Genomic DNA, 21,200 nt, shown 5'->3' on the forward strand with positions numbered 1-21,200 from the left:
GATCAGAAGACGATAAGAAGCGCTCGCCGGGCTTCGGCTTTCTCACCGATTTCATTTGGATTTGTTTAGTCTATTATTTGAAGATTTCTTGGTCCTTTCTATCTGAAGATTGCTTGTTGATTTCATTTAACTTCAGTTGGGAATCTCTTGCAGTGTTCTGCTACTGAACAGAGTTTTTTTCTGGGTTTTAAAACCACCATCGGTGAGCTCTTGCCCCACTTCCCCCCTTTCTTTTAATGGCGGGTCTCTGTTTTATTTTGTCTTTAATCTGTAAGTGGATCTGAATCTTTTGAAGGGTCTTAGCTTTGACAGTGGAAGCAAGTATTAGTTTAAGAGAGCGATTCTGATATTGGAGAGATGGATTTAGTATTAAAGAACCCATTGATTTGGATGAATTTTCTCCTTGTATCGAGAAAAGAAAGATGAGGCCAATGATTAGAGCTGAAGCTTATAATTTAGGGTTATATAATAATCATTTTTTAAAGCTGTTCTTCTCAGATATTCTGATCTCATTCATGACGCAATGGTTTGATTTGGGTCAAATAATTCAGCCTATTTTGCAGATTTGAATGAATAAATGTAATAGGGGGTTACTTGTGGAAAGGGAAAGGGAATTATTTTTTTTTGTTAGTGTGTTCAATTGAAATTATAGTGTCAAATAATTTATTGTGTTAGTACACAATGAAAATTTTAGTGTAAAGTAGAGAATGAGTTTATTAATAAAATACCCTGATAAATTTAATTTTATTAAGATAGTTTTATTTAAAAATTTAATTAATAAACTAAGATAAATTTTAAATTTTAAATATTAAAATAATAAAATATAAAAAATAATATACCTGAACAAACACGTTTACTTTTATAGTGTTTAAATACTTAATCAAATTTTTACTTTTATAATATTTGAATTTTCACTCTTAAATTAGTAATTTAATATACCATTAAAAGTCATGAATATAACAAATAAATAAATAAGGTATTTTGTTAATAAAATAAGATAATTTTTTGTTTATTCTAAATTAATACAATAATTACAACGTAAAATAAAAATATTAATTTAATTAATTATAAAAAATATAATACTTAAAAGAAATTATTTACTCTAGAAACTTGATCAAATTCTTACTTGTACGATACCTTAATTATCACTCTTATATTAGTAATTTAATATAATGTAAAAGTCATAAATAAATAATTTTATTAATAAAATTAAATAAGTATTTCCATTAAAATCCAATTGAATTAGTTCAGTTTCAAATGGTTGAGTGAAATGACAAGTGAAAAAGAATTCACTAGTCTCATGGAGTGAATTCACTTTCATTAAAGATATACCTCTGAACTTGACTGAGGAGAAATATGTACTCTAAGATTATACCTCCAAATTTGTATAAAACAAAGGGTTCCATCTTAATGTCAAGTATCATATTTAAATCCCTAAAATCCTGAATACACCACCGACCGATACATTTCTTATGAATAATGGTAAAAATGAATAAGAAAATTGTGTCACACACCTTGACATGTATCGATAACTACCTCCTAAGTTGCTTATGATGTTTAGCTTTATCAAAAGAGGGTAAGGTAAAGAGAAAATTCTCTACTTTTAGGTACCATGGGCTACCAATTTGGGGTTATGTTTTGGAGTAATTGAAATTGTGGTAGGAAAATTAATTTTCTTATTGTTATTACAACAATACAAATACTAGAAAATTGGCCAAAGAGGAATTTTCATTTGAAAAATTAATAAAAGAGAAAATAATTCTCTCATTATTTTGTTTTCCTAGTGTTGATTTTATATCTTCCAACACCTAGTGTGGCACAAATTGTATGTACAAAGATTTTGGACATCAAGAGAAGTGTAACCTTGGTGGTCAATTCTTGCTCCTAGAAAACCAAAGACTCTCTAGGTAATGCAAAATTTGTGTAATTGATTCTCAGTCTGTTTCAGCAGCTATTGCTACCACTCACCTCACTTCAAATGAAGTGAATTATTACAGGATTCAGTTTTTACATTTGGTGTTAGTAGAAGATCTACATCTGGTGTTAGTAGAACATCTTTCAAGTTGAATGTGTTGTAAAACTTTGATGGTGAACTTGGTCATCTGTGCCAAAATAACGATCCCCAAACTCCCCCATGCCAGGAATTACATGGCAATCTTCATTCAATGTAGTATCAATCTCTGATGTCACAATTTTTAATGTGGGGAACTTTTTGCAGACAGCATGTACTCCTTCAGGGGCCTGCATTGGTTAATCAATGGCACTTAAAGTCAAGAAAGGAAGATAATAGCTGCATCATGGATTCCAATATGTGACAACTAACACATTATTTTGAGATCATGAGTGTCCCAAATGTATGAGCTGCCACTAGGAATTTGGGATTATTGGCATGTATCAGCTCTATACACAGCTTTGTTTGCTGAGAATTTGTAATTGCGGTGAGTGAGTTACCGAGATGAGATTAAGAAAGATGATGTTGGACTCTAGTACACCTTTACTAATCAGAAGAGAAATAGCTTGAATGGCTGAATTTCCTGGATAATGGAAGAAGCTTATGTTAGAGTTCTAATGAGATTGATCAACTCAAAGACAACATGTCTCAAATTGTGTATGTTCAAACCTGTAGCAAGTACTGGATCAAGAAGCAAAACTTGGCGATCTGAAATGTCTGCAGGCAGCTTCTCATAGATGAGCTACACGAAAGTGACATTGAGATTTAGAAACCAGAGTAGATTATTTGAGTGCCAAATGAAATACATTTAGATGACCTGTCGGCCATTGTTATGCTCCCTATGGATGAGGATTTTCCCAATTTTGATGCCTTTGCAACATGCTCTTAATGCATTCTCCATGCTTTCTCCACTGCACATGAAAAAACTAGTATTAGAAGAGAAAGTAGCATAATCTACCATTGTTAAATATGGCACAACAAATTATTAGACATAATATGTTGGTTTGAATATTCCATTAGTTGCATTTCGAAATGGAAACTCTTAGACCATCACTTGCATTCAGAAGTGTTCCTCATGTATCAAGATATTGGTATTAAAGATCTTGTTAGTTATGGATTAAGATCATGTGGCAAAATGCAGTTCTCTAGTTCATATTCTTGCATATAATTACATTGGTAATAATGATGAGAATGCAGGACAGATATTTGTGTAGATATACTTTTAATTCCTATTCATACAAAAGTTTGAAAGTTTGCAGCATGCTAGTGCTTTATTTGTGTACCTTCTGATTATAGAGACACCACACAACTTTTTACAGAAAATAACTCCAGTATATATGTTGTCTGCAATTTGCAAGAACGACAAGACAAATCAGAACTATTGAATGGGATAAACATAAAGGAAACAGTATGCAACTTCTGATAGTTTTTTAGCATTGCCATAAGGCGCATTTCTAGCCATACTAAGCACTTTATATTTTCTCAAAAGGTCATTAAGTATTACAATCTTTAACAATTTTCACTGCTAGAAAACCTGGTTCCATATGCCCCACCTGTTGGAGTGGTGATCTGCTTCTCAGAAAATGGAAGATGACCCAGTCCATACTCAACCACCTGTACAAATCATTAAGGTCTCCCAATCAATTCTGTCAAAATGGAAAAGATTTAAGTAACATGACTAAAAGGATTCTTCAAAGAGTAGAATTTACCAAGCGAATTAGACGGTCTGCATAGAAGACAAAGTCATGCTTCATTGCTTCGATATCACGTATGAGTGTGTGCATGCCTCGTATCTGGACCAAGCAGACAAATATGGTTCAAATTTTTGAAGAACTAATTTATATGGATAGTCATGATGATGATGAAGAAAAAACAGAACAATTTATTGAAGAAAATAGTTTCACCTGGAAAGTTGAGGGGATAACACAAACATTGGGGTATATCTTACAGAGGTCATTTTGACCAAGTTTTACTTGAATGTGTTGCACTATCAAGTTTATTGCGACTTCATTATCTCCACCTCGAGGGATGATAATATCCGCATATTTCTTTGATGGAAGTATAAATTCCTCAAAACCAGGTTTTACAAATTTGGCATACTGCAATTGTTCCAATAAAAACAAATATATTAAACCGATTGACTAAAAAACAAGTTTATACATTAAACTGGCATAACAACCGAGTAACATCACATATATCATGGTGCAAGTGATCTCGAAGAAAGTAGCCTACAAAGTATATTTCATTAAGAAATAAGACAAATCTTTGTGAAGGCGAATTATATAGAACGAAATAGTCATAAATACAGAGAAAAACTTGAGAAACATGACTTGAGGGTGAGCTACAACATCCTTGATAAACCAAAAGGACAATTCCTTATGTTTCCTAAAGCAATGATTTGGTCAAAAGAAAATTAAGACAATCAGTTTAATTGCTGGGATAATATCATTGTGGTAAATGAAATTTGCATAAACAACATTTACTACAAAAGTCTGAAGATATTCTTGTATTTTTTTTTAGAACAACTAAGAATGTAAATATGAACCTACCATACACCCAAAAAAATTAAACATGAGAAAAATTTACTACTTGGTCAAGAACAGATTGAATGTCTCTTCCTCTTTCAACCGTGTCACGTTTTATCCTCCTTGCTAACCGCAAATCAGAATCTGCGGAGGAAAAGGTGTTTCTGAAGATTGATGTGACACATAACTACAAAAATGAATTTTGATAATAAAGTTTGGTTGCCAAAAAAAAACACTTAATTTTGTTAATATATTCTTTGTTTCCTAAGACTTGTTGATGGAAATGATTAACTACCAATTTCAAGTCTACAGAAGGGTTGTGATACACTTATTGTGCATATAAAATGATAATTTACTGTAACAAATAACAATCTGAGAGAGGAAAGAAAAGATCCACTGTGCAATGTCTTTTCTTGGATGACACTTTATAGATTAGATGGTGAACCGGCCACCAAAAATCTACATTGCTTGGAGCACCTCTTAAAGTCACATCATTCCTTGTGGAACATTGCCCCGATCAAATAAATGTCAAATTTATTTAACTAAATGAGAAACACTTAGAGAAAATGTTGTAACCTGTGTCCACAAAGATCTTCATGTTCATGAGTTCACGCACACGGGGGTCATGAAGAATTAATATTCCATCTAAAATTATGACATCGGCTGGATTCACCTGAAAAGATTCATGAAAGAAATCATCAGCAACGAAAACAAGTTTCTTATCTGGATAATTATTATTTGAACCTTTACTATGTGAAGAAAAGAAATTTAAGAATAACTTCAGAGCTTGCATGTCATTAAATTTAGTTGACAATAAATGCAGTCAATAATTTGTACAGTAGATTATCTAACCCATGCATAGGCATAGTAAAGAATTTATTTGCAATAGATATGGGGTAGAACCTGCCGTGGTGGCTGTATAGTTTTGTGAGTCTTGAAGTCATAGTTTGGGATGGTGGCTGCCTGACCATGCTTGAGTTTTCCCATGCAAGAAAGTAATAGCTCTGTGTCAAATGCATCTGAAAGTAAAATAATATAAACGAATAAACAACTTTTTGAATTTCAATGTTCCTATGGAGAACATAAGTTATAGCGTGCTTTCTTTGGAGGTTTGAGAAATAACCAATAAAGGTCATAAAGCATTTTTTTTTTCCACTTCAAGGTAGAATGAAGAATAAATATTCATTGAAAATTTAGTCAAGTTCTAGATGGCAAATCAGGTTGTTTCTTGATGTATTTGGGTAAAATTGAAGATGGTTATAATGGCTTGAACATCTTAGGAAAGCATAATCCTAGAATCATAAAAGGCATTGCTGATGCTTTTGCTAGGGGTGGAATCAGCCAGCAACATCTTGTTGTTGGCAACTCACTCCCCCTTTTGAGTTTCTCGTGTTTTTTTTGTTTGTATGCTAGTAATTTTCTCATTTTGTACTTGTCTCCTCTGGGAGCTCCCCCCCTCTGTCAATTAAATACCATTTTTTTGTTATAAAAAACAAGTTCTGAATGACAAATCAAGCATTTGAAACAAAAATAATTGGAGATATTTACATACATCTTCCACTTTCAGTTTGTACTATCGTAAAAAGGCACAACACTTACCAGGATGATCAAAGTTAGCATTTTTTAATTTGTCTTCTCCAAAAGTGAAATAAAATGAATCCTACAAACGTCAGCACATGCATAAGAAGATCAGCAGAAAGAGATAAATAGGATCAAGGCATTCTCTTGCCAACACAAATAGTTCAAAATAAGCATATTGATTGTAAATACTTGTAATCATAAAAGAATTACTTGGAGAATTATTGTTCTCGAAAGAGGAAGCACATCAGTAATTACAATCTTCAGAAAGATGGAAGCAGAACAGAATTTAAGAACCCCCCAAGAAGCAAAAGGCTCTATGCATATAATACAGAAGAGAATAAACTTGAAGCCACAATCACTACTTTGGCTAGAGAAGGAAGAATATTGCCTCTAAATTTTTCGGTACTATAAAGACAAATCTAACATATGACCCATTGCTTGAAATACCCAAATCTGGCAGCAACTAGCAAAATGATACTGTTCACAATAATATTATTTATAATAAAAATTATGGATCTAATACATGTAACAAGTCACACTATTATTAGAGCAATTTCATTGCAATGAGGTTCCCAATGGCTGCAGCGTTGGTCTGACCAAAGATAAGCCTTCATGATAATGTGAGCCACCATTACTGTTCCCTTGTTATTCATGAGTTACTCTTTGAAACCAGACACCTATGGAGTATGAAACCTCTCAGACATTCTATTTCTTACAATATGGAAGACCAATTTGAACCTTGAAAAAATTGATGGGAAAAAATTAAAGCCAAAAAACCTTACTTGATTTACAAGAACAACCCTCTGATCATGGAGCTGGGCAATAATCATCTCACATACAGTTGTTTTGCCAGATGCGGTACCACCAGCAACGCCTTCAAATAGATCCACACGGTTAGACTTAACATGCATCAGAATCTGCATTTCTATGTCAATCTTCATTTTTAATCTGACTGTACTCAAAAAGTAATGGCATCTTCTTCTTCTTCTTCTTCTTCTTTATTTTTTCCGTTTTTTATAGAAGACACAGTAAGTAGCTAAACTGCAACATTTGTACCATTTTGTACCATAAGTACCAAGACAAGATTTCCCTTGAAGCAGAATGGCATTGAATTGCGCAAAATGGACACAACAGATCAAATGCAAGCAAAGAATGCTAAAGAAGAAGAAGACTATAAACTCGTCAAAAAATAGGATTCCTTCAAATGGATCAATGTGTTGCCAAACTGTAGAAATTTTGAGACACGATTACCAATTACAAAAGGCTGCTTGTGTGCTGATTTAGCACTTCCGGGTGTCACTGAAAATTCAGCACCTGATTCCTTCAGCTCTAACCCATTTGGTTGGATTGCACAAAACTGATTCCCACCTCTCTCCAACATACCTTCAGAATCCATTGGCCAAAATTCTGAAACAAGAGTTTCTATACGGTACTGAAATTAATCAAATGAGGGAGCTAGTAAACAACATAAAAAAATATGCAGTCTCATTCAAAGCAAATGATGTTGACTAGCAAATAAATTTCAGCCATTTCAACCTCATAATTACCAAAAAAAAAAAAAAAAAAAAAGGAGGTTGAACCCTTAAACAAGTATTCTGTATCTACTCAGTGTTGTCATGAGAAGTTAATAGACGAACAACCAGCACTGCATAATCCGTAACATTAATGCTAAGTTTTACTCGTACGTACCGGACGCGATTACAGTAGAATACAATCAGTTAACCAAAAGCAGACATTACATGACACAAACAATATCTTCATGGGGTGATAAGAGATAATGCTGGAGACTAGACAATGTTTGGGCGGATAGTGATCTCACCCAGTTGCAGATAAGATGAAATTTTTTGCTTCCCGTCTTCTTCTCCTTTATCGAGTGCAGGTATTTACAATGAGATGGGATCGAAAGAGCAAAGCATAGCAGCAACCATAGCGAGTAGCTTGTACCTTTTTTTCTTTTTCTTTTTTGTGGCTCTGCTCTTCATTGTGAGAGAAATGCGTGGAAACTGGAAAGATATGCATCAAAAGAACAGAAAAACTGTCTCCTGTTTTGTTGCCTTACAAACGTGTTCAAAGCTGCCCCATAAAAACCTCCTCAATGCCCTGTTACTTCGCTAAGCGAAAAAATGTTCAAAATTTTGCATGGAGAGAGAGAGAGAGAGAGAGAGGTAGAATCCAGAGTTACGCAGATTGTAGAGTCCTACTCCAAAGTACCCAACTACTGCCTATAATATAATTTTACATGAGTACTTTTTAATCCTAAAGTAAATAAGATATGAGATTGGTATAATAATACTTTTCCTAGCTTGTTGCATACCCTACCTAGCACAACCATAACACCATTAATTTTCCTATGTTGGGTATTGTGAACAAGTCTGTTGACTTTATTGCTATTTTTTTATTTGGTGTTACTTGATTTATGTGTACTCACACTTTTTGAATAATTCTAATGTGCAGGCTAATTTTAAAGAAAAATACCAAACAAAAGTAAAAAAAATCGCATAAGGAGCACACGAGGATTTATAGTGGTTCACAATCTTAAATTGCTAGTCCACTCATAAAGTGTTTGTGCCTGAAAGTTAATTCACTCAATTCGAGTTGTAAAATGACACCTACATCAAATTGTCTCAATAGCCAATACGATGTCACCCACACAACGACTTATGTCATTCAATTGGCTACAATTACCAATTTATAATGTACATTATCACTTAAATTCATAGTAATAAACTAGGCTCACTAACCTAGACCGGCAAAGGTATTTACACAAGCAAACCAAACTCATATGGTTATACCGAGAAAGAGATAGTTTATGGCTCTCACAATAGAAAACAAGGCTTTCAACTTATATCCTTAAGGAATTCAACAACCTACTATGCAATATAGCTTAGACTCACAAAGGGTTTGTCAACAGCTAATCTAAAGCAACATAGGCTTTGTTCAATAATTGAGATCAAGGGGGGTCTTGCCACATAAAGTTTGACTTGTGCTTTCAAGGGTTACTTGCTTATTGTTTAGCCCTTTATAACATCTTCTTAATAGGCAGATTGTACAATACACGTAGTAATAGATAAACATAAGTAACCCTATATGCTTATACTAAGTAATAGTAGTTCAATATGTATTTAATGACTTAATTTCAAAATCAAAGCTCGAAATAAAACTCGGATTGATTTTTCAAATAAGGAGACACTTAAAAACAACTCAAATCAAATATTGATTTCTTAATTCAAGTCTCATAAGTAATAAAATTTATTCGGATTGGTTTTTCAAAGTAAAATATCTCTAGTTAAGATACATTACTTGACCAATAAAATAAAATAATTTTAAAATAAATACATGTAGATACTTGAATTTCTGAAATTCGGGCTTAATTCATTAAAATAATGTAAAATTCACTTCAAATCAGCTTGCTAGAATGAATAACATGATTTCAAAGTAAAAAAAAAAAAAAAAAGAATTAAGTTAAGCAAATAAAGATTTTAAAGTAATAACTCGAACATATTCAGCTCTTTGGAATTTAACTTTTCAAATCTTCATATTCGAACTCTAAAATCTATTTCAAAATGTGAGCTCAAGACTGATTGTGGAAGCCTTAGTAATCGTGAGTGTAAAATTTTTACCCAAGATCAACTTAAATAAACAAGTTTTGCAATGTTCAGAAATTGAGTTGTTAGCTTGGAAAGAGATATTTTGTCATTTTCAAAAACTTGGTAAAATCTCTACTAAAAATCAATGGGAAATAGCTAAGTTTTCATTATGAGTTACTAATCACATAGATTAGTCACTTACAATCTTTGGAGAACTATCTTGGTTGAATCGATGCTTGGAATATCTTTCTTCGACTCTTCTAGGTCGTATCGTCTAAACCTATGGGGGTCATTCGAACAGTCTTCTTTAGTTGGCATTTTCTGCTTCTTCAATGATTCTACCATTTTGAACTTGTTGTTTAGAACTCTTGTTGTCTAATAGAATAGTATTTGTTAGATGCCACTTTTCTGTTCTTCAATTCTTTTCAGTGGATGGTTGGATTGTTTCACATTGCCTTTTCCTCTTTCCTTTGTGTTTAACTTCTTTGGCCTCACCGTTCAAACACTTTGTCGAATGGATACTTCCAGTGGTTTTTTATTTTATATTCGTTTAGATGGGTTTGCTCACAGTTGAATGGTCTTCTTGACAGTGTTTGTTTTCTTATTTTGCTCTTCTTGTCTTAAATGGGTTGGTTATTCAGACATTTGGGCAAAAGGACCATGACCAAGATCTTTCTCTCTCCTAATTGGTTGAATGATTGGCTTCGCACAATTTGAATAAATGGTTTTGCATTGTTTGCTGTATTGAAAGTCTTCTAAGTTATTCAGATGTTACTCAAGACTAATGCTTCCTAAGAACTTTCTCTCTTGTAATTAGTGTTGCTAGGAGGTTTGGATAATGTGTTTTCTAACTTGAACTACTTGTTCCATTTCTCAATGAGTTGTTTGGACATTCCTTGGAGAGTTGAATGGTTATGCTGCCAAAATTTTCTTTTAGACTTTTTAGGTTATCAGAACATAATACATATCATTAGGAGTTTAAGTTGCTATCATCAAAATTAACTTTACAAGGATCTTGAGACCAATACCCAGTAGAAATGAGAACAATCATATGATATTTTAATCCTCCATGTTGTCGGATAATTCCCCAGAGACACTCCACAATCACCTAGGAGTCTCGCCAAATATCCACTCAATTGAACTGCAAATAGTGATTTTAAGTAGTTACATGCAAGTACTTCGATAACAATATTTGAGACAAAAACTTTATATGTCCTAAGTGTGAGAAAGTTGTAACTATGTTTTATATGCCCTCTTTTAACTATGATTATGTATTAAATGGTCATGAACAAATTCAAACTTGTTATGTAATTCTTCTACCCGTCTCTCTTTAAATTCTTTTCAGAAAAATTTAATTGAACTATTCTTCAAATTATATGATGTTTTTGTTGTTATCTCTTTCCAAAATTTTAAAATGGTAGATTTAGTTATCATGGTAGTATGAAAGAGATGGCTCAAGTTCTAGTCTTTGGAGTTTAGGTGAGGTGTGAGAAAGAAGCAAAAGAAAGCTAGAATGATCAAGGCTTAGGGTGGGCATGGATCAAGTTTCTGAAAATCCATCCCCATCTTGTGAACTTGGCTCGAAATCTATAATATATTTGAAAATATGACCATCCCTACCCCATGAAGGGCTTGCACCGTTATTGGATGAAAAATAATAAGTTATAAAATTACACAAAACCTAAAATAATTGGTCATAATAATCCAAGCATATCAATTAAATTGACTTCTAATGATACAAATAATAAAAACTATCTCATTTGTCATATAAACTTATATATCATTCTAAAATACATTATGTAAATAGACTAGCAAGTCAAGTTTGAGGGTGGGATGGTTTTATATTGCATCGTATTTTCCCCTCAACCATCTTCATTGCATGGGGTAAGGGGAAAACCCCATCCTTGAAAATCATGTTAGGTTAAAGCTTTTGTACTTTAAGAATGACACACAAGAGTTAAACAATATAAACAAAATTTGAGAATTATTTCCCCTTTTATTATATAATGAGTCTTACATCTCAGTTGAAAAACTAACTCCTACTAAGAAACAATTTCTCACTAGTCTCCTTACTCAAAACTAGCAACTCTAACAATTTGTTATAGCAGGGGAGGGGGTAGTGCACTTACCTAGTGTAAGTGTTAGTGAAAGTGAAAGTAAATCACTTGTTGGTTTTAGTATGGTAAATGTAAAGTACACTAAAAAATACTTTCTTGTGTTAGTGCCCAAAATAACAAATGTGGTGTAAACTGTCAGAGCTAGGTGGTTCCGTCCAGCACTGATGGGTTAGGTACTTGGCTTTCCGCACTTAACAAACTGGTCTTTGGGTTGTATTGGCTAGGCGTTTGGCATGGTATCAGAGCTGGGCAACACGTTCCGCATTCAAATCCCGGCTGAAGCGGTAGGGAACGGGAACGGTGGATGTCAAAGCTAAGTGGTTCCGTCCACCATTGATGGGTTAGGTACTTAGCTTTACGCACTTAACAGACCAGTCTTTTGGGTTGTATTGGCTAGGCGTTTGACATGGTATCAGAGCTGGGCACCACGTTCCGCATTCGAATATCGGGTGAAGTTGTAGGGAACAGGAACGGTGGTGTTAGAGCTAGGTGGTTTTGTCCACCTCTGATGGGTTAGGTACTTGGTTTTTCGCACTTAATAGACCGGTCTTTTGGGTTGTATTGGCTAGGTGCTTGACATGGTATCAGAGTTGGGTACCACGTTCCACGTTCGAATCCCGGGTGAAGCGGTAGGGAATGGGAACGGTGGGTGTTAGAGCTAGGTGGTTTCGTCCACCACTGATGGGTTAGGTACTTGGCTATCCGCACTTAATAGATCGGTTTTTGGGTTGCATTGGCTAGGCGTTTGACATAAACAAGAAAATGAAATAATTTTTATAATATACCTAAATAGATCATATACCTAAACAGATAATTAACCTAAACAAACATGGTTACTACCCTAATAAATAATTTAAAGTAGTATTAAAATATATTAATTAATTAAATAAGATAGAATACAATTTAGTCTAAATTAATACACTAATTACGTGTAAAAATTAACTAGTGCACTAATTAATTATAAAAAATAGATAAATAAAAATTAAAAAATAGCAGTAATGTATATAATAAATAAATATAGTATTTTATTAATAATATAAGATAGATTTTTAAGCACTATAAATTAATATTATATTTCCAAAAAATTAAAAATCATTAGTTTAATTAATTATAAAAATAGAATAATTAAACAAAAATACTTTTTCAATTGTTTTAACAATATTTTAACTACCACTCTTAAATCACTAATTTAATATAGTAATAAAAATAATTAATATAATATAATAAATAAAATAAAATAATTTATTAATAACATAAGATATATTTTTACGTAGTATAAAATAATAATATATTTTACAAAAATTAAATATTATTAGTTTAATTAATTATAAAAATAAAATAATTAAAAAAAATGTTTGATAATGAATCGAATTAATAATGAGCAAGAGGGAGATGGGAGAGGGAGATGGGAGAGTGAGAGTGCCTAAAGGAGAGTGAGATCCATTTTTGCGAGCTGCAACGCGAGTTCAAGTGGATGAACCAAGATTTCAATGAGAATCCTTATTCCCCCACTTTACTCGTGGGCGAGTTCAAGTGGATGAACCCATTATTAATTACACCATAATGAGCCCCTTATTACAACACATGGATTGATGAACTTATGGATCAGCTTGAACCGATACCAATGGTCACAATTTATATACCTTCTCAAAATAATAGAGATTCTTTCCTAAAATAAGATATTATAAGGTAGTACAATTGTTTTACAGCTAAACATGTGAAAGATATTTTTTAAAATTTAGCAGATTTTTCGCTTCCGGCATTTATTGATAACGCAACCTTTCGAGGCAACCTTTGGGACAAAATAAGGAAGTCGTTTTCTCAAGCCAACAACAAAACATTTGGGTTCTCTCTATCAGCAATGGCGGATTTTTGCAACTAAACAAAGAGAAGGAGATCGCAGAGTAAGCATTAAAAATAAGGCATTAGACTCTTTTTTTTGTTGATTTTCTTCTATTAGTTTAGTTGGATCCTTCTTCACCTTCTCTATGAATTCGAGATTCTATGATTTTGAACCCAATGTTTGATTTCTTTATTCTACTGATAGTCAAATAATTTTCTTAATATAACTTCGAATTTTAGTAGAATAGAAAAATAAGTTTCATGTCTAAACTAGTTTTTTTTTTCTTTTAAGTTTCTCCTTTGGTTTGTAAAATCTAAGACGAATAGAAATATCCAACTCCGACTACAGTAGCAAGCTTATGTTGTCTTTATATAAGAATAATGAGAGTTTATGAATCAAATCCAGCTAAATCACAAGGCTATTAATAATGATAGACAAATCATAGAACCATTAGGTATTTCTTGTATTATATAGGGGAGTGTGCTTGGGATCACCCCAACCAGTTATTTATTTTGGTTTAATTTTAATAAAATTTTAATCTAATTTAGGAGACTATTCTACAATGGTAAATTGATGAAAAGTAGGTTCACTATAAATTTCTTTATTTACTCCCATATTTTTTTATTTTGTTCGATGAGCAAATTAACTTTTTAACCTTTTATGTGATCTTTCATGGTTTGATATACCAAATTGAATAGTTCATCATCAATTTTTTTTAAAAACAAACTCAATTTTAGTATTGTTTTTATACTATAATTTTGTAATTGAGGGCCAATAATGTTCATTATCACTTGGTTTTCTTCAAATGAATTTTCTTCCACTTTTTTCAAACAAAAAACTATAGAATTGTTCACAATCAATTTAGTAGATGTTGAGAATCATTGTTATATTTCATATAAATTTCATATTTCATTACTTGAATAAATTTCTCAAGAAGCAAAGCAATGGAGCAAGACCATAAGGGGAAGCAAAACCAAACAATGGGGCAAGACTGTCAAGAAGAGCTACAAACCTTGTTTGATGAACATGAGCTTGAAAGATTCCTTAAAACATTGGCCGAGGTAAGTGATCCATCACTATAATATTGCCAAGTTAGAGTTTGTAAAATGGTCACATCTGTTAGTACATATAGACTTGCACTGTGTAAGTACTCTTTAATTATATGAAGAGAGTGCATGATATCTATTTCTTCATATAAATGAGTTTCATTTATCCTTTCTATGAGATTAAATGGACTAACCCTAGTGCTACTATACATACTGACATATTTGAACTTGTTTCTATGTGAGTATGTGTGGAAGACTCAGTAATATAGGATATAGCTCTTAGATTTTATAGTCATTTTTTATCTTATTTTTGTTTTTATATCTTAAAAGACATGTTTGTCATGCAAAATCAAAACAATATATCTCTCTCTCTCTCTCTCTCTCTTATTCATATTCATAAATAGTACATATTAAAATTTGTTTCATCAATGAGTTTAACAAGGAAATTCAATTATTTTCAGGTTGAAGATGGAACTGAGATGAATAATTTCATGACAATAGAAAATGCCAATGTTGAGTTTAATGATCAATGCATATTGGAGCTCAATGATCTTTGCATACCTCTTTCATACACCAATATGGAACAGCCGTATGAACTTGACCTTGATTTGTGCTTGGGGCCAACCAATGTTGAGTTTAATGATCAATGCATATTGGAGCTCAATGATCTTTGCTTACCTCTTTCATACACCAATATGGAACGATCGTATGAGCTTGACCTTGATTTGTGCTTGGGGCCAACCAATGTTGAGTTTAATGATCAAGGCATATTAGAGCTCAATGATCTTTGCTTACCTCTGTCATACACCAATATGGAACGGTCGTATGATCTTAACCTTGATTTGTGCTTGGGGCCAACCAATGTTGAGTTCAATGATCAATGCATATTAGAGCTCGATGATCTTTGCTTACCTCCTTCATACACCAATATGGAACAGTCGTATGAACTTGACCTTGATTTGCGCTTGGGGCCAACCAATATGGAGTTTATTGAAGATGACTTCATTGAATTGAATGATCTTCTTTGAAATCTTTTACAAACTCTTATAGTTACAAATAAATTAGAACCTTCATTGGCTTAACTATCTATTTTGAGAATCATCATTTTATCTTTGTTATGGATGTTGTTTCTTAATATTTCATTCAGTCATTAGATTGTTATTGTTTCTTTTTAAATCCTCTTTCTTATGATTTCATTGTTGCCTTGAAATCTCAATAATCATTAGACTGTTATTGTTTCTTTAAGTCCTCTTTTTTGTAGTTTGCATTGTTGCCCAGAAATTTCAAGGCTAAGGATGCGAGTAAGTAAAAATCCACTTACCAGAGTAGTATGAACTCTTTTTTTTTAATAAACAATGACCATAAACAACTCTCATTGTTTTCTTTCATTGAGAATTGTTATCATGGTTCAAAATACCTCTCGAAGTAGCTTGACTTCTTATGGCTACAATCTCTTATTACTTGATAAAACATTAAGGAAAAAGGATGAATGAATAGGAAAACTTTAAAGACCTCCAAAAGTAAAATTAATATATTTAATATTAAGAAGAAAATAATCCACAGATATCTACTACAAATAGGTATAGAATTTAATTTTTGAAAGTATGTATGCATAAAATCAAATGGGTTTCAAAATTACTTAATGTGACTTATTTTAGAAGTATTAGAAAGGGTTTAGGCTAATAGAATTAATTAAATAAAATCTCTTAAAATCAATAATTACTTAATTTTGCATTTCTAAAATTTAATTATTTTAATCCTCATGTTGCCTATTTTATCTGCTAATACTAGTTTATATATTAAAAAATATTAATACTCTTACAAGATGAGTATTATGATTCTTTTGTAATGCAAATTTGCGATTATCTATTTAGATGAAGGATAGTTTATTATTTAGATTTCACCTAATTGTAAGATAGCTAATGGAATTATATATCTTATGGGGAGGTACTTGCTAAATAAGATAGTAATATGAGATTAAGCCCCCCAAATCTTTCATACTCATACTCAATTGTTTTATTATAAATTAAGAGAGTGGACACAAGACCCATAATTTATATTATAGTTTTTGTGTTTAGTTATGTATCAATTAGTGTTGTGGTTCACAAATTGAAGGCTCTTCATGCATGGAATCACAAAGAAGAAGACATAGTAAAAGTGGGACACAACACTCTGTCTTGTCTTCAATTGATTCTCTTCTAGCCTTTGTCAATTTGTGAAGCCAATGTAGTTACCACTGAGCCAATCTCTTGCCCCTTGCTTCAGTTGTTTAATAAAAGAATTACCCCAATAATGGACCCTTCAGTTGCCTACTTCCATTTTCTATAGAATAATTTCATTATATTTTGTGGACAAGGATGCCCATCCAAAACCCTTAAAATTAATAGAATAAATATATACTTTTTACATGTTAGTGCCATATAGGCATGTAACAAGTAGATAATAAAAAAAAAATAATTGATATAATGATATCACTATTGTATCACCCACCTCAAAATCCGATATGCCGTTTGATACATGAACATTAGGAATACATTTTTTTTTTTTTGAAATAGCACTGAATTTTTTAAAAGAGGACGTTACAAACAAAAACAAAAGTTGAATTACATATTAGGGGGATCATCCCAAACAATGAGAGATTGTAGAGAGATCCCAAGCTTAGCTAATCTGTCGGCCGAGGAATTGACCTATCTAGGTACTTTATGAATACAATTGAAACTCTCATTTACATTGGAAAGATCCCTTTACCCTCCTCTCCTTCCTCATAGGAATACTAGTTCACTTCATTCAAAGCAACAAATCTAAACTAGGGCTTTTTCTTACCATCTTTTACTATAAAAAAGCATAATTAAGTTGAGAGGTTAAAACAATAAGTGTATATACACACACACACACACACACACACACATAGCTGATCCAATACAAAAAACCTATTTGGAGCAAAACATGTGAAAAGGCTATCTCAGCTATCCGATCATGATTGGCGCTGAGATAGTCATTAATCGGACGACTCAGATAGTCGTTGATCGGATTTGTATGTTTTCATATTGGATTATCCTCTCTCTCTCTCTCTCTCTCTCTCTCTCTCTCTCTCTCTCTCTCTCTCTCTCTCCGAATTTGAAGAATTCATAGGTTTTTTTATCTCAACCAACAAAGGACCTTTTGTTTACACCTGTCTGAGTAATTTGTTGAGTTTGTTTTTTACCAGCCTGCAAGGTCAACCCAATCCAAACTAAGTTTTTTTTTTTTTTTAAGTATAAAAGCAGAACCCATAATGGGTTAAAAGAGTATCATGTTTGCCTGGTGGGATTTGGGACGATGGACGGTGAGAGCTTCTTTGTGTTCGTCCACCTGGGAATGAATATAGCTATTGTTTTCTACAGACAAGAGGAAAGAGCAAAGTCTAAGTCGGCATGAAAGCAACAGATATAATAATTTGTAAAAATGCCTGTAACATCATCATGGAGCTTTCGATGTTTCTACCTGTAACTATCGTGCATAGCCAGCTTCACTGTAACTCTATCACTGTCAACGTTTTTTAATTCCGAATACGAAACAGTTCTATTAGTCCAACTGGGTGATGAACAGAAGAGAAGACGATTCTGCTCATGGGAAAAAATTAAGCAACAAATCTGTCAAGCTGAAATGCTTAATCTAGTATTCAAAAGCTTCTATGTCACTGTTCTCTTTCTGGGATCACATATCCTTGTCAATATTAAAAGATTCGAAAATTTTATTTTCTGGGTTTTTGACGCATATGGATTGTTCCGTCCAGAACAACTCAGACGAACTCAGTCCAATGGGTTCAGTCTTCCTACTCAATCCGAACATTTTCTCCTTTTTTGAGTCAATCTAGAAGCTAAACTCGAACAAAACCAACGAAGACAGTAACAAACAGAGTGCTTGTTCAAGAATCAATCTTTTTTTTTCTGAATTTATATATACCACAAGGCCAGCCATTTGAACTTCTCTGTTCCCAGTTAGAGTTCTTCTTCCCTTCCTCTCTCTTTCTCTCTCTCTTTCTCTTTCGCTGATGGTTTCTCTCTTACAGATAAACCTTGCAATCATTCTCTACTTTCAGGTTCAACCCATCACCAGCCAACATCCCTATGATAAGAATGAGTGCTCCCACATGGGCATATCCAGTTACAACTGCTCCATTGATAGAGCTCCATGCCAAACCTTCATAGTCTACGGAGCTCAAAAGAATTACCAAACTCTTTCTTCTATCTCTTCTCTCTTCAATTTGAACCAAACTCAACTCCTTAATCTCAACAATCTATCTGAATCTTACTCAACTCATCTCTCCCCCAATCAGGAGATTCTCATCCCAGTGACTTGCTCTTGTTATGGGAAGTTATCTTTCACCATCTTCGGTTACGATTCCACAGGCTCTGACACTTACACTTCTCTTGCTTGTGAAACTTTTCGAGCACTAACAAAACCACAGACTCTGAGGGAGCAGAACCCGTATCAAGAAGGCAAATTACCAGGAGACTCTAATGTAAGTATACCGATCAAGTGTGCTTGTCCAGATATCTTTGACAGGAGAAATAGAATCAAGTACCTAATCACTTACCCAGTTGTTGCAGGAGATGATGTGAAAAAAATAGCTCAGATGTTTAATGTATCGGAAGAGATGATCAGGGAAGCTAATGGATTAGAACCAAATCCTACAATCTTCTCCCTAACAACTCTGCTTGTTCCTGTTCAAGAAGTTCCTGTTCTACCCTTACTGTCTTTTCCACCTTTACCTTCTAAACCATCTCCTAATACTGGCGCAATTGATATGACCAAAGTCACCTCTTCTACCAGCTCAAATAGGAGCTTGTATATAGTGCTTGGAGCTGGTGGGTTCACAGTTACTGTAATCTTAGTTATAACTTTTGCAGCTATTCTTCGAAGTAAAAGGAGGCAGGAGAGGAATATGCAGCCTCTATCGGCTAGAAGCTCACAAAATTCAAATCTATCACTTGATTTTCTGGATGGTATTTCAAAGTTAAGGGATCTCTTGTTCCAGTACAGCTTGGATGATCTCAAACTTGCCACTAAAGATTTTCATGAGGACAACAAGATTAACTGCTCAATGCATCATGGAAGGATCAATGGTGTGGATCTTGCAATTCAGCAGATAAGTCTTGGACAAGCAAACCGAGTTATTAATATATTGACAAAGATCAATCACAGAAACATTGTGAAATTACATGGTTTTTGTCATAGTTGCCGGCCTTACCTTTTATTTGAGTATGCAGGGCATGGTTGCCTACTGGACTGCCTCTTGAAGCCATCGCTCTCAAATGAGCTAACATGGGATAGAAGGATCAGAATTGCTTTTGATGTGTCTGTAGGTCTTCACTACTTGCACTGTTCTACATATCCTTCCTATGCCCATGGAAACCTTAGAAGTAGAAATGTTTTAATAACCATGGACTGGAGAGCAAAACTTACTGGTCTTGAATTGGCACAGTCTCTTCCAATAGCTGGAGAAAAAGAGAAAGAAGAAGACAAAAGCAGCAATGAGATAACGCCTGAGTATCCCTTTTACAGTTTGGCCTCGTCGAAAATGGATATCTTTGATCTTGGCGTTATTTTGCTTGAAATTATAACCGGGAAAGAGGCATCATATGGCCTGGTTTTGCAGAATCCAGTTAGATTTTTTCTGGAGGGAAGTGGGGAAAGATCTCCCCAGTGTACAGAAATGTTGAATGACATTGTAGATCCAAATCTAGGTAGAGATTATCCGGCAGAAGCTGTTCTGCGTTTAGTTCTTTTGGCTCATGCTTGTGTAGAGGAGAACCTGTTCCAAAGGCCCACCATGAATGATGTCTTAAAAGTTCTCTCTCAGATGATTTGAGTAACTTTTAAAGCCTGGGTTCTGTATTTTCTGAGAAAAAAACTGCATTTCTGCTGCCGAAAACTTGAATTGAACATTTTTGCACAAAGATGCTTTTTCACCATTAATAGTACCATGAACATTTTATTCCGAAAGGCTCTTCGTATATTTCTTAACACTAATGATTTGCTATTTCCATAACATCTGTAACTACATGGAATATTTTTTCCAATCTTAGAAACTCCTCTTAACTCAACCCGCCACAGTCAGCCTAACCAAGCAAATCCTAGATAGATCCTTTGAATCATTAAACCATGGATAAACTACGGATGAAATCAAGATTTAGACCTGGTGAAAAAGAAAATGGAATCTAGTTTTCCCCCAATGTGTCTGTGAAGATATGCTAACTGGATGCGATCAGGGGTTAAAAAGGACATGGGCAGCAACAAGGAATGATCAGCAAAGATCATAAGAAGTAAAAGCCGCAAGGGTTACAAATGATAATCATTTATGATGTGGAAGAGCAAACTTTTCAATAACTCAAAATGATTTGTATGATTGAAATCTTGACTGTAAAATGTAGTACAAAATGGCCGACATTCATTTCATTGCCTAACTACTAACATGATACTGACCTGAGATGACCCATGGCACGGTTCATATTAGGGTGTGTTCTTGCTTCACCCTGTGGGAAAACTTTGAGAGAGGTTGTAGTGA

The 21,200-nt window shown here is 33.5% G+C and overlaps 2 protein-coding genes across 2 annotated transcripts; one reads left to right on the forward strand and one right to left on the reverse strand.

Moving 5' to 3' along the window:
• Positions 1-1,931: 1,931 nt before the first annotated feature.
• Positions 1,932-6,887, reverse strand: LOC137962298 (uridine kinase-like protein 3). The gene is made up of 13 exons (XM_068809081.1): positions 6,840-6,887; positions 6,076-6,136; positions 5,380-5,495; positions 5,053-5,149; positions 4,541-4,620; positions 3,856-4,050; positions 3,661-3,744; positions 3,505-3,565; positions 3,235-3,295; positions 2,769-2,862; positions 2,621-2,693; positions 2,452-2,534; positions 1,932-2,241 (listed from the first exon to the last, which is right to left on the reverse strand). The coding sequence occupies exons 1-13, from the start codon at positions 6,885-6,887 to the stop codon at positions 2,059-2,061; spliced, it is 1,236 nt and encodes a 411-aa protein (XP_068665182.1). The 3' UTR covers positions 1,932-2,058.
• Positions 6,888-18,683: 11,796 nt separating this feature from the next.
• Positions 18,684-20,504, forward strand: LOC137962119 (protein LYK5-like). The gene has a single exon (XM_068808837.1). The coding sequence runs from the start codon at positions 18,684-18,686 to the stop codon at positions 20,502-20,504; it is 1,821 nt and encodes a 606-aa protein (XP_068664938.1).
• The last annotated feature ends 696 nt before the right edge of the window (positions 20,505-21,200 follow it).

Source organism: Aristolochia californica, unplaced genomic scaffold (genome assembly GCF_029961685.1).
Source record: "Aristolochia californica isolate CCGP_79_NKW_82.1479 unplaced genomic scaffold, dmAriCali1.0.hap1 SCAF_4, whole genome shotgun sequence".
Taxonomy (NCBI): Eukaryota; Viridiplantae; Streptophyta; class Magnoliopsida; order Piperales; family Aristolochiaceae; genus Aristolochia; species Aristolochia californica.

What these genes read in the sequence shown, in the direction of transcription:
- LOC137962298 (XM_068809081.1), bottom strand. Translation starts at nt 6,887, where the DNA reads ATGATTATTGCCCAGCTCCATGATCAGAGGGTTGTTCTTGTAAATCAA. An exon ending in AGCATAACAATGGCCGACAG is followed by an intron (nt 2,694 to 2,768) that starts GTCATCTAAATG and finishes ACTTTCGTGTAG; the next exon opens with CTCATCTATGAGAAGCTGCC. An exon ending in TGATCCAGTACTTGCTACAG is followed by an intron (nt 2,535 to 2,620) that starts GTTTGAACATAC and finishes TCCATTATCCAG; the next exon opens with GAAATTCAGCCATTCAAGCT.
- LOC137962119 (XM_068808837.1), top strand. Translation starts at nt 18,684, where the DNA reads ATGGTTTCTCTCTTACAGATAAACCTTGCAATCATTCTCTACTTTCAG.